Source organism: Mustelus asterias, chromosome 1, assembly GCF_964213995.1.
Source record: "Mustelus asterias chromosome 1, sMusAst1.hap1.1, whole genome shotgun sequence".
Lineage (NCBI taxonomy): Eukaryota > Metazoa > Chordata > Chondrichthyes > Carcharhiniformes > Triakidae > Mustelus > Mustelus asterias.
In genome coordinates, this window is record NC_135801.1 from 19,200,931 (window position 1) to 19,216,295 (window position 15,365).

At 45.3% G+C, this 15,365-nt stretch overlaps 1 protein-coding gene across 1 annotated transcript in view; it reads right to left on the reverse strand.

Annotated features, from left to right (window-relative positions):
- LOC144491933 (limbin-like) overlaps window positions 1-15,365 on the reverse strand; it is a 154,147-nt gene that overhangs the window by 59,118 nt on the left and 79,664 nt on the right. The window contains exon 15 of the mRNA XM_078210194.1: window positions 3,989-4,184. Within this exon, the coding sequence (XP_078066320.1) occupies window positions 3,989-4,184 (196 nt within the window). The remainder of the gene's footprint in view (window positions 1-3,988; window positions 4,185-15,365) is intronic.

A 15,365-nucleotide genomic window follows, 5' to 3' on the forward strand; every position in this document is an offset into this window, starting at 1 on the left:
CACAAGACCAGAAAGTTCAGCAGAAGACTAATGAACATGGAGGAGTGGGGTGGTGGGCTGCTCTCTGCCTGGGGGAAACTTGCACATTTATTTAGTGGGCTCGCTCAAAATGCACTTTTAAAAACTTATGCCCATAGATTTGGAGACGCAAGCCTTAATTTAGACCAATTTGAGGCCCATGAACCAGCTGATTATTCAAGTTCCTGTCTCCCCTCACACTCAGGGTACAGCAAGAGGTGGTTGCAGACTCTCTCCTCTCACAGTCATCCCAAAATGTCCAGCACGCCTAGTTTTCAGTCATCGTGTTGCACTCCGGCTGACGCTCTGGGAATACACAGAACATGCTATGGATTTTAAAGCTATGTCCCTTCTCTAATGGAGAGCTCATACAAGTCACCTTCAAATGACATTTTTTTAAAAATAATTTGTAAAAACATATTGGCCTAGAACGCACCTCAATGGCGAGATCTGAGGTGTTCCTGATATTGGGCCTCTGAGAAGGTCTATCATTTCCCTTCGAAGTCAAACCTCACACCTTCTCTTGAATTAATTTACAGCAAAAAGAACACTAAGGCCAGAATATTTCCCATCCCCTTCTCCCACTCCCCCCCCCACCTTCACTTGCAGGTTCTGTGGGGCGAATAGAGCCTTGGATGGGAAACTCGTCCATGCCCCTATTGAGGCCCTTAAGTTGCCACTTCATGGCCCTTCAGGGGCCTTTTCCCACCCAGCCTCAAATTTTAGGCTGGCAGATGATGGATGGAACAGGGTGTGAAACATAAGAATTCCCACCCTAAATCTTGGGTGGGAATAGGGAGGGGGCGGTGTCAGTGATGGCAGGCGCCTCAATTGGAAGGCCCCTTCAGATTTGGGCTACCCTCCCCTCAGGGACTTGGGAGCTCTGGCTCTCCCTCCCCTCTGTCGTACCCCTTGACACTGAATCTGCTCATCTCCCTCCAGGGCATCCCTTACCCCCCTACCTCCAGGACCCCTGGTATTTACCTAAAGTACGGTTCTGGGACTTAGGCTCGGGCTTGGCACTGCAGTACCTCTTCCGACCACTGAAGCACTGCGCCTGGAGGGGTTGGCGATCTGTTGGCCATGCTCCAAGGTGGGACATCTATCCAAAGGCAGGCGGATGTTCCACCTACTGCCAATGTGCGTAAAATAGCAGCAGACTTGTCAGTTCAAGGTGGCAGACACCGAGCGCTCACCCTTGTGAAAAATTCAGGCATAAATGTTTATTTTTATAATCCCTAATATCCACTTCTCAGTAAAACGATGTCATATACATTTATTTAACCATAAAGTTCCATTTCTGTTCCAGTCAATCTGTCTGCCCACTTGAATGCATTTATCCAAAAAAAAATCTTTCACACATATTGTAGTAATATTCATAGTAGGGCTAGAATAGAATTTGATTTTGCCATGCCGACTTATTTGCACAAGTATGAAATATTCCAAGTGATGTCCTCAAATATCTATCAATGTTCTTTCCAATAATGGGGTCATCAATGCATATGGGCATTGTAGGGGTTGGCCTAGTTATGACAGAATTGGCTTTGCCATAATCCGCCAACAACAACTCCATTATCATTGTTTGCACATTCTCCTCGTGTCTGCGTGGGTTTCCTCCGGTTGCTCCGGTTTCCTCCCACAGTCCAAAGATGTGCGGGTTAGGTTGATTGGCCGTGCTAAAATTGCCCCTTAGTGTCCTGGGATGCGTGGATTAGAGGGATTAGTGGGTAAAATATTCAGGGATATGGGGGTAGGGCCTGGGTGGGATTGTGGTCGGTGCAGACTCGATGGGCCGAATGGCCTCTTTCTGTACTGTAGGGTTTCTATGATCTATGATTGTATCACTGTACCCAGGATGGTAAAAGTTGAACTAGAAGGACCTTGGTCTATTTTCAGCTAAATTCCTCTGCGCTTCTAAATATCAAAAGGCCACAAATCTGTGTTTTCCTTTGCTTCCACGCAGATTACCAAAAAAGAAACCGTGAAGTGAAACTGTCACTTCAGATTTGAAAAAATACCAAGATAGAAAGATAAAGGTGAACAGATCAAAGGACTCACTGCTTGGAGAAGCAAATTAAATTGCTCACCCAAACATGAACTCATAACACTTCAGCGCCAGTGAGTGGTACCAATGTGAACATTTTAACATAAATCACTGCAATCTATAAAAGTGATCTGTATATACTCAGCCCTGGGCCATCACTGATAGAAAGAGATTTCTGCACATTAGTGTTTCTAGACTAAATCATATGAACACAGAACTGCTCAAATCTGGAGTTCAACACTATTGCTTTTTATACATTGGGTTTTGTTCTTTTGCCGGGTGTCACGGTGGCACAGTGGTTAGCATTGCTGCCTCACAGCGCCAGGGACCTGGATTAGATTCCGGCCGTGGGTTACTGTCTGCATGGAGTTTGCACGTTCTCCCCGTGACTGCGTGGGTTTTCTTTGGGTGCTCCGGTTTCCACCCACAATCCAAAGATATGCAAGTTAGGTGGATTGACCATGATAAATTGCGCCTTAGTGTCCAAACGATGTGAAGATTAGACGGATTAGTCATGGAAAATTTGATTTGATTTATTATTGTCACATGTATTAATATACAGTGAAAAGTCTTGTTTCTTGCACACTATGCAGATAAAACATACCGTTCTTAGAGAAGGAAACGAGAGAGTGCGGAATGTAGTGTTACAGTCATAGCTAGGATGTAGAGAAAGATCAACTTAATGCAAGGTAGGTCCATTCAAAAGTCTGACAGCAGCAGGAAAGAAGCTGTTCTCGAGTTGGTTGGTCCGTGACCTCAGACTTTTGTATCTTTTTCCCGACGGAAGAAGGCGGAAGAGAGAATGTCTGGGGTGCATGGGGCCCTTAATTATGCTGGCTGCTTTGCCGAGGCAGCAGGAAGTGAAGACAGAGTCAATGGATGGGAGGCTGGTTTGTGCGATGGATTGGGCTACATTCACGACCTTTTGTAGCTCCTTGCAGTCTTGGGCAGAGCAGCAGCCATACCAAGCTGTGATAGAACCAGAAAGAATGCTTTCTATGGTACATCTGTAAAAGTTGGTGAAAGTACTTGGTGAAAATGCACAGTGTTATGGGGATAGCATAGGGGTGCCTGGTTAAGATGATCTTTCGGAGAGTCGGTGCAGACCTGATGGGCCAAATGGCCTTCTTCTGCACTGTAGGGATTCTATGGTACCCATAACTTGGGCTGCGGTCATGTCTTTCCTCATGGAAATGAAAACACTGCTAAAAATTAATCTCTGTCTGAACTTTTGATTTTGAGCCAACATCAAGAATAGTATTGATTGTTTTAGGTTATAAGAACATCTTATTCAAAGCATCCACTGGCACTGCAGTATCCTGGCCATTCACCTCGTGTTAAAAGTAACATTAGACTGCAGTGAGCTGTTTGTGACTGCTGTTAAGATCGAAATGGAGTACAATTCACACCCTCCACATTCCTCAGAAGCACTGGCCAGGATTTTCCGGCATCTCCTGCCTGGTGGGATCTTCTGGCCCTGCTTTAGTCAATGGCCGCTTGCTGGCCAAGGGTGGGGGAGGTGGGGGGGGGGGGGGGGGGGGGTGCTGTCACCTTCATCAGGATCGGAAGATCCCAGCCAATGCTTCTGGGAAAAGTGGAGGGTTTTAATTTTCTAATCAAGCCTAATGAGTAAACATATTCAGTTACTGTCTCTGTCTGACAGCTCGATGAGCCATAAATAACTAAGAGTCACTCTACTCATTATATGATGACAGGATGTAAAACTAGACCATGTCTGAGTTGATTTGGTTTTAAGCCCCATATTGCCAAGGTGGCTTTTCCTCTGCCGGTTTTCACTTCAACTTGAAAAGGTGCAGCGTTTGACAAAATGCACCGGGTCCAAAATCCAACCTCATTACATAACAGAAACAGTAATTCTGCAAACGGTCCACAGGATCGAAGGTTGTCCTCCTCAAGCTCACTCACCCGTTTCTTCCACCGCTTCTCCAGCTTCTCCATCTTTGTGTTCCTCCAGTCAGTCACTCGGCCTTGGATCCTGGATCTCTCACGCAGCTTAGGAAGAGCCAAGCTACTGTCCATTTGGCAAAAATTGTCGAGATAGCTTTGCATCATCATTTGGATTTCCTCTTCAGATAGTGCAAGTGGGCTTGTCATTATATTTCTTTAAAACAAAAATGAGCCACTAGATTAATCTGAGGGACAAACTAAGGACCAAGTTTAACCAATGGTTCGCCTATCACAAATTAGTGGTGCTACTCAACAATTATGTAGTTTATTTCACAGATTATGCAACTGAATGATCTTAAAAATTGTTAAATTATTGTAACAGATGACATTTTGGCCATTTTACTTTCCCATTTAGTTAAGTGAGGTGACTTTAGCTGGAGACTTGGCATAGTGGCAATGTCACCGGACTAATAATCCAGAGGCCCAGGCTACAGCTCTGGGGTCACAGGTTCAAATCTCACCTGGTGGAATTCAAATTCAATTTTTAAAAAATCAAAGATTTTTTAAAGTTTAGTTATTAGTGTCACAAGGAGGCTTACATCAATACTGCAATGAAGTTACTGTGAAAATCCCCTTGTTCCCACACTCCAGCGCCTGTTTGGGTACACTGAGGGACAGTTTAGCATGGCCAATGCATCTAACGAGCACATCTTTCAGACTGGGGGAGGAAACCGGAGCCGGGAATCGAACCCGGATCCCTGGCGCTGTGAGGCAGCAGTGCTAACCACTGGAATTGAAAGCTCATACCAGTAATGGTGACCATGAAACTGATTATTATAAAATCTATCTGGTTTACCAATGTAGGGAAGGAAGGAAATCTGCCGTCCTTACCTGGTCTGGCCTACATGTGGTGCCAGAGCCATAGCAATGTGGTTGACTCCTAATGGCCCTCTGAAATGGCTGCTCAGTTCAAGGGCAATTAGGGATGGGCAACAAGTATTGGCCTGACCAGCGACGCCCACAGAAAGAACAGATAAAAAGCTCGAGTCCCTCTTCAGAGGATATTGCCTGCCATATATTCCAAAATACCCCAGTTGCAATGTGGCTAAAAGAATACATTTGACATGCAAGATGACTTTTATAGATGGTCACAAGCCAGAACTAGTTGTTATTCCAATATTAAAAATGACTAATTAAAAATACATTCCATGCCTCATGCTTTAAACATTAGCCCGTGTCAGAGTTCATCCTTTCACCAACTTCTTGTTAAATCGTTCATAATTGAACAGCCCTCATCGTTCACCTATATTAATGCTGACATGATTTCCAAAATTTCAGCACAGGCGCTTAAGCTAAGTTGGTGGGGAGACGGGTGGAGGTCAACAGGAGGGCAATAGGTGGATTTATTGCAATATTATTCCGCGGAGTCGCCTAGAATACATTTCTTTTTAAGCGAAGCCCTGTGAATAGTGCAAAACACTCAAGGCTGAGAGACTTAACAAGATACAACGCACTGGCACTCAAAGCTAGCCAGCCCCATCAAATGTAAAGTATTTGTCCTGCCGGTGCAGCAGATGGTGGTACAGATGTCAGCTATTATCATAATTTACACAATTATTGCTCCCATATACCATGATTTGTAAGCTGAACTGAAAGTGGATCGAGTGCTCCAGCCGTGCGGCAATGCAATTTTAATACCTAATATTGATTCCAAGTGTTCATAAAACATTAACTATCATTGCAACATAACTTCATGTTATCATAGTGAGGCAGTCAATCAAAATCATGGTTAACAACTATATTCATGCTCGGTGCGAGTTGTTGTTTGTTTTATTTTTAATAAAAACAATTCAAATAAAATGAAGTGAGACAGAGATAAGCAGTAAAGACAAAAGAGCTACATTTTTCTATCCCTAGAATCCACAGGATCAGGCCAAGCCATCATAACCACCATAATCCCAGCCTGTCCTCTCAGTCAGAGTTACTATCTGTATACAGCACAATCTATCTGGAGCCTTGCCAGAATATAGCAGCCCACTGAAGGCACTAAACCCCATGGTGCGGTGGGACGGTCACTGTGGCGTTAGAATGCACAGGACACCAAGGGAAACAAGGGTCGCCAGGACTGAGGTGTATTTTCTCTAAAGGCCTCAGGCTGAGCCTGAAGCCTTCAGCTGGAATTGCCCAGATATTTTATCCCCAAATTAACTAGCATGGGTTTTTAAATTTTTTTTTGCCTCTCCCAGGAGATGACATGGCTTTTGGGTGATATGATGTGGAGATGCCGGCGTTGGACTGGGGTAAACACAGTAAGAAGTTTAACAACACCAGGTTAAAGTCCAACAGGTTTATTTGGTAGCAAAAGCCACACAAGCTTTCGAGGCTCTGAGCCCCTTCTTCAGGTGAGTGGGAATTCTGTTCACAAACAGAACTTATAAGACACAGACTCAATTTACATGAATAATGGTTGGAATGCGAATACTTACAACTAATCCAGTCTTTAAGAAACAAAACAATGGGAGTGGAGAGAGCATCAAGACAGGCTAAAAAGATGTGTATTGTCTCCAGACAAGACAGCCAGTGAAACTCTGCAGGTCCACGCAACTGTGGGAGTTACAAATAGTGTGACATAAATTCTGATTCTAGGATCGCATGATAAAGACTCAGGAGGAAAAAAGCAGAAATATTTATGTGAAATAGTGTGACATAAACCCAATATCCCGGTTGAGGCCGTCCTTGTGTGTGCGGAACCTGGCTATCAGTTTCTGCTCCGCGACTCTGCGCTGTCGTGTGTCGCGAAGGCCGCCTTGGAGAACGCTTACCCGAATATCAGAGGCCGAATGCCCGTGACCGCTGAAGTGCTCCCCAACAGGAAGAGAACAGTCTTGCCTGGTGATTGTCGAGCGGTGTTCATTCATCCGTTGTCGCAGCGTCTGCATAGTTTCCCCAATGTACCATGCCTCGGGACATCCTTTCTTGCAGCGTATCAGGTAGACAACGTTGGCCGAGTTGCAAGAGTATGTACCGTGTACCTGGTGGATGGTGTTCTCACGTGAGATGATGGCATCTGTGTCGATGATCCGGCACGTCTTGCAGAGGTTGCTGTGGCAGGGTTGTGTGGTGTCTTGGTCACTGTTCTCCTGAAGGCTGGGTAGTTTGCTGCGGACAATGGTCTGTTTGAGGTTGTGCGGTTGTTTGAAGGCAAGAAGTGGGGGTGTGGGGATGGCCTTGGCGAGATGTTCGTCTTCATCAATGACATGTTGAAGGCTCCGGAGGAGATGCCGTAGCTTCTCCGCTCCGGGGAAGTACTGGACAACGAAGGGTACTCTGTCCACTGTGTCCCGTGTTTGTCTTCTGAGGAGGTCGGTGCGGTTTTTCGCTGTGGCGCGTTGGAACTGTTGATCAATGAGTCTAGCGCCATATCCTGTTCTTATGAGGGCATCTTTCAGCGCATCTCCATTAAGGACGGTCACCTCAGCACCTCACTGTACCGCAAGCCCACGGATAACCTCACGATGCTCCACTTCTCCAGCTTCCACCCTAAACACGTTAAAGAAGCCATCCCCTACGGACAAGCCCTCCGTATACACAGGATCTGCTCGGATGAGGAGGATCGCAACAGACACCTCCAGACGCTGAAAGATGCCCTCATAAGAACAGGATATGGCGCTAGACTCATTGATCAACAGTTCCAACGCGCCACAGCGAAAAACCACACCGACCTCCTCAGAAGACAAACACGGGACACAGTGGACAGAGTACCCTTCGTTGTCCAGTACTTCCCCGGAGCGGAGAAGCTACGGCATCTCCTCCGGAGCCTTCAACATGTCATTGATGAAGACGAACATCTCGCCAAGGCCATCCCCACACCCCCACTTCTTGCCTTCAAACAACCGCACAACCTCAAACAGACCATTGTCCGCAGCAAACTACCCAGCCTTCAGGAGAACAGTGACCAAGACACCACACAACCCTGCCACAGCAACCTCTGCAAGACGTGCCGGATCATCGACACAGATGCCATCATCTCACGTGAGAACACCATCCACCAGGTACACGGTACATACTCTTGCAACTCGGCCAACGTTGTCTACCTGATACGCTGCAAGAAAGGATGTCCCGAGGCATGGTACATTGGGGAAACTATGCAGACGCTGCGACAACGGATGAATGAACACCGCTCGACAATCACCAGGCAAGACTGTTCTCTTCCTGTTGGGGAGCACTTCAGCGGTCACGGGCATTCGGCCTCTGATATTCGGGTAAGCGTTCTCCAAGGCGGCCTTCGCGACACACGACAGCGCAGAGTCGCGGAGCAGAAACTGATAGCCAGGTTCCGCACACACAAGGACGGCCTCAACCGGGATATTGGGTTTATGTCACACTATTTCACATAAATATTTCTGCTTTTTTCCTCCTGAGTCTTTATCATGCGATCCTAGAATCAGAATTTATGTCACACTATTTGTAACTCCCACAGTTGCGTGGACCTGCAGAGTTTCACTGGCTGTCTTGTCTGGAGACAATACACATCTTTTTAGCCTGTCTTGATGCTCTCTCCACTCCCATTGTTTTGTTTCTTAAAGACTGGATTAGTTGTAAGTATTCGCATTCCAACCATTATTCATGTAAATTGAGTCTGTGTCTTATAAGTTCTGTTTGTGAACAGAATTCCCACTCACCTGAAGAAGGGGCTCAGAGCCTCGAAAGCTTGTGTGGCTTTTGCTACCAAATAAACCTGTTGGACTTTAACCTGGTGTTGTTAAACTTCTTTTTGGGTGATACACATGGTGTCTCAATTGTGTGGGACAGACTGGTTTCTCAGCCTTGAGTGTTTTGCATTATTCACAGGGCTTCGCTTAAAAATAAATGTATTCTCGGCGACTCCGCAGAATAATATTGCAATAAATCCACCGATTGCCCTCCTGTTGACCTCCACCCGTCTCCCCACCAACTTAGCTTAAGCGGCTGTGCTGAAATTTTGGAAATCATGTCAGCATTAATATAGGTGAACGATGAGGGCTGTTCAATTATGAACGATTTAACAAGAAGTTGGTGAAAGGATGAACTCTGACACGGGCTAATGTTTAAAGCATGAGGCATGGAATGTATTTTTAATGAGTCATTTTTAATATTGGACATTTCCTTGACTGTCATGGTGTGTATGCTCGTAAGGGATCAGGTAAAAAATGGAACAAGGTGAAGCTATGACTAGGCCTTTTTGCTCTCTTAGCAGGGAGATGGTGACATAGTGGTAACGACATTGGACTGGTAACCCAGAGGCCTAGGTTAATGCTCTGGGGCCATGAATTCGAATCCCACCATGCCAACTGGCAGAATTAGAATTAAATGAATAAATCTGGAATATAAAACTTGTCATCATGACACAACTATCATCTGGCTCACTAATGAATTAATTCATTAAGGGAGGGGAAATCTGCTGGCCTTACCTGCTTTGGCCTCCAGACTCAAAGTCCACCTGATTTAGGACAGGAAGGCAGAGCAAAATCCTGGTCAGATGTCTTTTCTGCTTCGTGTTAAGTTTGATAGAAGCAGTACCAAAATTCCCATATTGGTTGTCAATATCTTCAGCAACGCAAGAAAACTCAGAATGCGGAATGGTCAATCACCCTGTCAAACAGAGCACCTAACAACCTATCCAGCGTTGATGGAGGACATTATCATTCTTAAGATAAATACCATTCTGTGAGCAAAGGGGTTATTGTCTATTTGACCTTGGTGCCTTTGAAAAAGCTTTGTATGTCAAGATGGTCAGCAAATTAAATCATAGAATCATCATAGAGTCCCTACAGTGAAGAAACAGGCCATTTGACCAACCAAGTATGCACCAACTCTCTGACGGAGCATCTTACCCAGACCCTATCCCTGTAGCCCTATGTATTTACCTTGCTAATCCCCCTAACCTACACATCTTGGGACACTAAGGGGCAGTTGAGCATGGCCAATCAACCTAACCCGCACATCTTAATACTGGGAGGAAACCGGAGCGCCGGCAGGAAACAACGCAGACACGGGGAGAAAGTGCAAACTCCACACAGACAGTGACCTGAGTCCGGAATTGAACCCAGGTCCCTGGTGCTGTGAGGCAGCGGTGCTAACCACTATGCCAACCACATGTCCTTATATGAACATATGAATTGGGAGCAGGAGAAGGCCGCTTGGCCTTACAGCCTGCTCCGCCATTCAATGAGATCATGGCTGATCCGATTGTAACCTCCACTCCAAATTCCTGCCTATACCCAATAACCCTTCACCCCCTTCCAATTTGTCTTTGGGCATCAGCCTTGAGCTGGTGGAATGCTGCCTCGGTCTGGACACTGCATCCGGATGACTGAATCGCATCTCCCCTGCCAGATCCTATTTCCTCAACTCACAGATGAAAACATTTCAAAGGATGTCCTGATGCTCTCCTAGAAGCATTGATTAGGAGAAGCTTGTTACTAATCGTTCAAAATGGTGACAACTTGTCAATCAAGCTGTCTCACACTTTCAAGTCCAAAAGCCTTCCTTAAGAGGCAGAGTGACGGCAGAGAAAGAAAGAAAAGGAAGTAAATCCTGCACAGTGGCACAGTGGTCAGCACTGCTGCCTCATGGTGCCAGGAACCCGGGTTCGATTCCTGGCTTGGGTCACTGTCTGTGTGGAGTTTGCAAATTCTCCCAGTGTCTGCGTGGGTTTCCTCCGGGTGCTCCGGTTTCTTCCCACAGTCTGAAAGATGTGCTGGTTAGGTGAATTGACCTGAACAGGCGCTGGAGTGTGGCAACTAGGGGAATTTCACAGTAACTTCATTGCAATGAAAATGTAAGCCTTACTTGTGGCTGATAAATAAACTTTATAAACTATGGATCCAACTACCTCATGTGACATCCTACTCCTTGTGCCTAAAGTTCTGCAGGTTGAGAACCTCCCTAATGGGCAACATGAAGGCCCATGGCCGAAACACGTGACCTCAAATGGATATTATTCTCAATTTGAGAGATAGCCAATAACAACTATGACAATTTATCCCGTTTCGTGGGGACATGTTCAATAATGAGAGACTACCATCACCACACAAACTGCAGGAGGCTCATCACCACATCCTCCAGGTTAAGTTAGGATGGGTAATAAATGCTGTCTTTGCTAGCTAGCCACGCTTATGTTGCAAGATTAAATATTACGAGAAAAAAAAATATCATGACCTCCTCTCACCCCTCCCTCCCCGAAATGTTCAAGTAGAATTCCAGAGAAGGCAAACTGGACTTATCCACATTAAAGTCTCTTTATTACAATCCTAGATGGGAAATTACAGTTAATCCTCACAAGTAGCTCACCTCACTGGTGCTTAAACTACAAAAAAAAAATTCAGTTTGCGGCAATAATAAAATTTGTTGGAATAGAGTTCTTCTAATATTAGGGCTTTCTACAATAAAGTGTGACTGGGATTATTCATTTTTGAACTGTAATTACTTTAATGGATACCTCAGATTAAGGCAATTTGCATATAAACTTTCAAACTCTCAAGTTTTCCTACTAACCGCTGCCACAGAGGAAAAAATACAATGTAATAATTGCTGAACAAAGCTGAATAAGAATATGACTAATATAATTTTCTTACATTGAAGACAGACTCAGAAATTCACTAAGCTTTCAAAATCCAAAATATCAGAAAGTTGTTCACAAATTGCGAGTTCAAATGGATGCTCATTTCAAACCAAACAGAACCATAGAAAATTACAGCTCAGAAACAGGCCTTTTGGCTCTTCTTGCCTGTGCCGAACCATTTTTTGCCGAGTCCCACTGACCTGCACTTGGACCATATCCCTCCACACCTCTCTCATCCATGAACCCGTCCAAGTTTTTCTTAAATGTTAAAAGTGACCCCGCATTTACCACTTTATCCGGCAGCTCATTCCACACTCCCACCACTCTCTGCGTGAAGAAGCCCCCCCTAATATTCCCTTTAAACTTTTCTCCTTTCACCCTTAACCCATGCCCTCTGGTTTTTTTCTCCCCTAGCCTCAGTGGAAAAAGCCTGCTTGCATTCGCTCTATCTATACCCATCAAAATCTTATACACCTCTATCAAATCTACCCTCATTCTTCTACGCTCCAGGGAATAAAGTCCCAACCTATTCAATCTCTCTCTGTAACTCAGCTTCTCAAGTCCAGACAACATCCTTGTGAACCTTCTCTGCACTCTTTCAACCTTATTTACATCCTTCCTGTAACTAGGTGACCAAAACTGTACACAATACTCTAAATTCGGCCTCACCAATGCCTTATATAACCTTACCATAACACTCCAACTTTTATAATCGATACTCCGATTTATAAAGGCCAATGTACCAAAGGCACCCTTTACGACCCTATCCACCTGTGATGTCACTTTTAGGGAATTCTGTACCTGTATTCCCAGATCCCTCTGTTCAGCTGCACTCTTCAGAGTCCTACCATTTACCCTGTATGTTCTTCTTTGGTTTGTCCTTCCAAAGTGCAATATCTCACACTTGTCTGCGTTAAATTCCATTTGCCATTTTTCAGCCCATTTTTCGAGTTGGTCCAAATCCCTCTGCAAGCTTTGAAAAACTTCCTCACTGTCCACTACACCTCCAATCTTTGTATCATCAGCAAACTTGCTGATCCAATTTACCACATTATCATCCAGATCATTGATATAGATGACAAACAACAATGGACCCAACACCGATCCCTGCGGCACACCACTAGTCACAGGCCTCCACTCAGGGAAGCAATCCTCCACAACCACTCTCTGGCTTCTTCCATTGAGCCAGTGTCTAATCCAATTTACTACCTCCCCATGTATACCCAGCGACTGAACCTTCCTAACTAACCTCCCATGAGAGACCTTGTCAAAGGCCTTGCTGAAATCCAGGTAGACAACATCCACCACCTTCCCTTCATCCATTTTCCTGGCAACATCCTCAAAAAACTCGAATAGATTGGTCAAACATGACCTACCACGCACAAAGCCATGTTGACTCTCCCCAATTAGTCCCTGTCTATCCAAATATTTGTAGATCATATCCCTTCTTATCACACCTTCCAATAACTTGCCCACCACCGACGTCAAACTTACTGGTCTATAATTTCCCGGATTTCTTTTGGAACCTTTTTTAAACAACGGAACAACATGAGCCACCCTCCAATCATCCGGCACCTCTCCCGTGAATACTGACATTTTAAATAGGTCTGCCAGGGCCCCTGCAAGTTCAGCACTAGCTTCCCCCAAGGTCCGTGGGAATACCCTGTCCGGTCCGGGGGATTCATCGACTCTGATTTGCCTCAAGACAGCAAGCACCTCCTCCCCTTTAATCTGTAAAGGTTCCATGACCTCCCTACCTGTTTGCCCTATTTCCGTAGACTCCATGCCCGTTTCCTCAGTAAATGTGGACGCAAAAAAACCATTTAGTATCTCCCCCATCTCTTTTGGTTCCATACACAGTCTACCACTCTGGTCTTCAAGAGGACCAATTTTATCCCTCACTATCCTTTTGCTCCTAACATACCTATAGAAGCTCTTTGGATTTTCCTTCACTCTGTCTGCCAAAGCAACCTCATGTCTTCTTTTAGCCCTCCTGATTTCCCTCTTTAGCTTCTTGCACTTTTTATACTCCTCGAGCATCTGATCTGTTCCTTGCTGCCTGTACATAGAACATAGAACAGTACAGCACAGAACAGGCCCTTTGGCCCACGATGTTGTGCCAAGCTTTATCTGAAACCAAGATCAAGCTATCCCACTCCCTATCATCCTGATGTGCTCCATGTGCCTATCCAATAACCGCTTAAATGTTCCTAAAGTGTCTGACTCCACTATCACTGCAGGCAGTCCATTCCACACCCCAACCACTCTCTGAGTAAAGAACCTACCTCTGATATCCTTCCTGTATCTCCCACCACGAACCCTATAGTTATGCCCCCTTGTAATAGCTCCATCCACCCGAGGAAATAGTCTTTGAACGTTCACTCTATCTATCCCCTTCATCATTTTATAAACCTCTATTAAGTCTCCCCTCAGCCTCCTCCGCTCCAGAGAGAACAGCCCAACTCCTGCAACCTTTCCTCATAAACCTACCCTCCAAACCAGGCAGCATCCTGGTAAATCTCCTCTGCACTCTTTCCAGCGCTTCCACATCCTTCCTATAGTGAGGTGACCAGAACTGCACACAATACTCCAAATGTGGTCTCACCAAGGTCCTGTACAGTTGCAGCATAACCCCACGGCTCTTAAACTCCAACCCCCTGTTAATAAAAGCTAACACACTATAGGCCTTCTTCACAGCTCTATCCACTTGAGTGGCAACCTTTAGAGATCTGTGGATATGAACCCCAAGATCTCTCTGTTCCTCCACAGTCTTCAGAACCCTACCTTTGACCCTGTAATCCACATTTAAATTCGTCCTACCAAAATGAATCACCTCACATTTATCAGGGTTAAACTCCATTTGCCATTTTTCAGCCCAGCTTTGCATCCTATCTATGCCCCTTTGCAGCCTACAACAGCCCTCCACCTCATCCACTACTCCACCAATCTTGGTGTCATCAGCAAATTTACTGATCCACCCTTCAGCCCCCTCCTCTAAGTCATTAATAAAAATCACAAAGAGCAGAGGACCAAGCACTGATCCCTGCGGCACTCCGCTAGCAACCTGCCTCCAATCCGAAAATTTTCCATCCACCACCACCCTCTGTCTTCGATCAGACAGCCAGTTACCTATCCAATCGGCCAACTTTCCCTCTATCCCACACCTCCTCACTTTCATCATAAGCCGACCATGGGGGACCTTATCAAACACCTTACTAAAATCCATGTATATGACATCAACTGCCCTACCTTCATCAACACAATTAGTTACCTCCTCAAAAAATTCTATCAAATTTGTGAGGCACGACTTGCCCTTCACAAATCCGTGCTGACTATCCCGGATTAATCCGCATCTTTCTAAATGGTCGTAAATCCCATCTCTAAGGACCTTTTCCATCAATTTACCAACCACCGAAGTAAGACTAACCGGTCTATAATTACCAGGGTCATTTCTATTCCCTTTCTTAAACAGAGGAACAACATTCGCCATTCTCCAGTCCTCTGGCACCATCCCCGTGGACAGCAAGGACCCAAAGATCAAAGCCAAAGGCTCTGCAATCTCATCCCTTGCCTCCCAAAGAATCCTAGGATACATTCCATCAGGCCCAGGGGACTTATCGACCTTCAGTTTATTCAAAACTGCCAGGACATCCTCCCTCTGAACATCTATTTCCTCCAGCCTATTAGCCTGTAACACCTTCTCTTCCTCAAAAACATGGCCCCTCTCCTTGGTGAACACTGAAGAAAAGTATTCATTCATCACCTCGCCTATCTCTACTGACTCCATACACA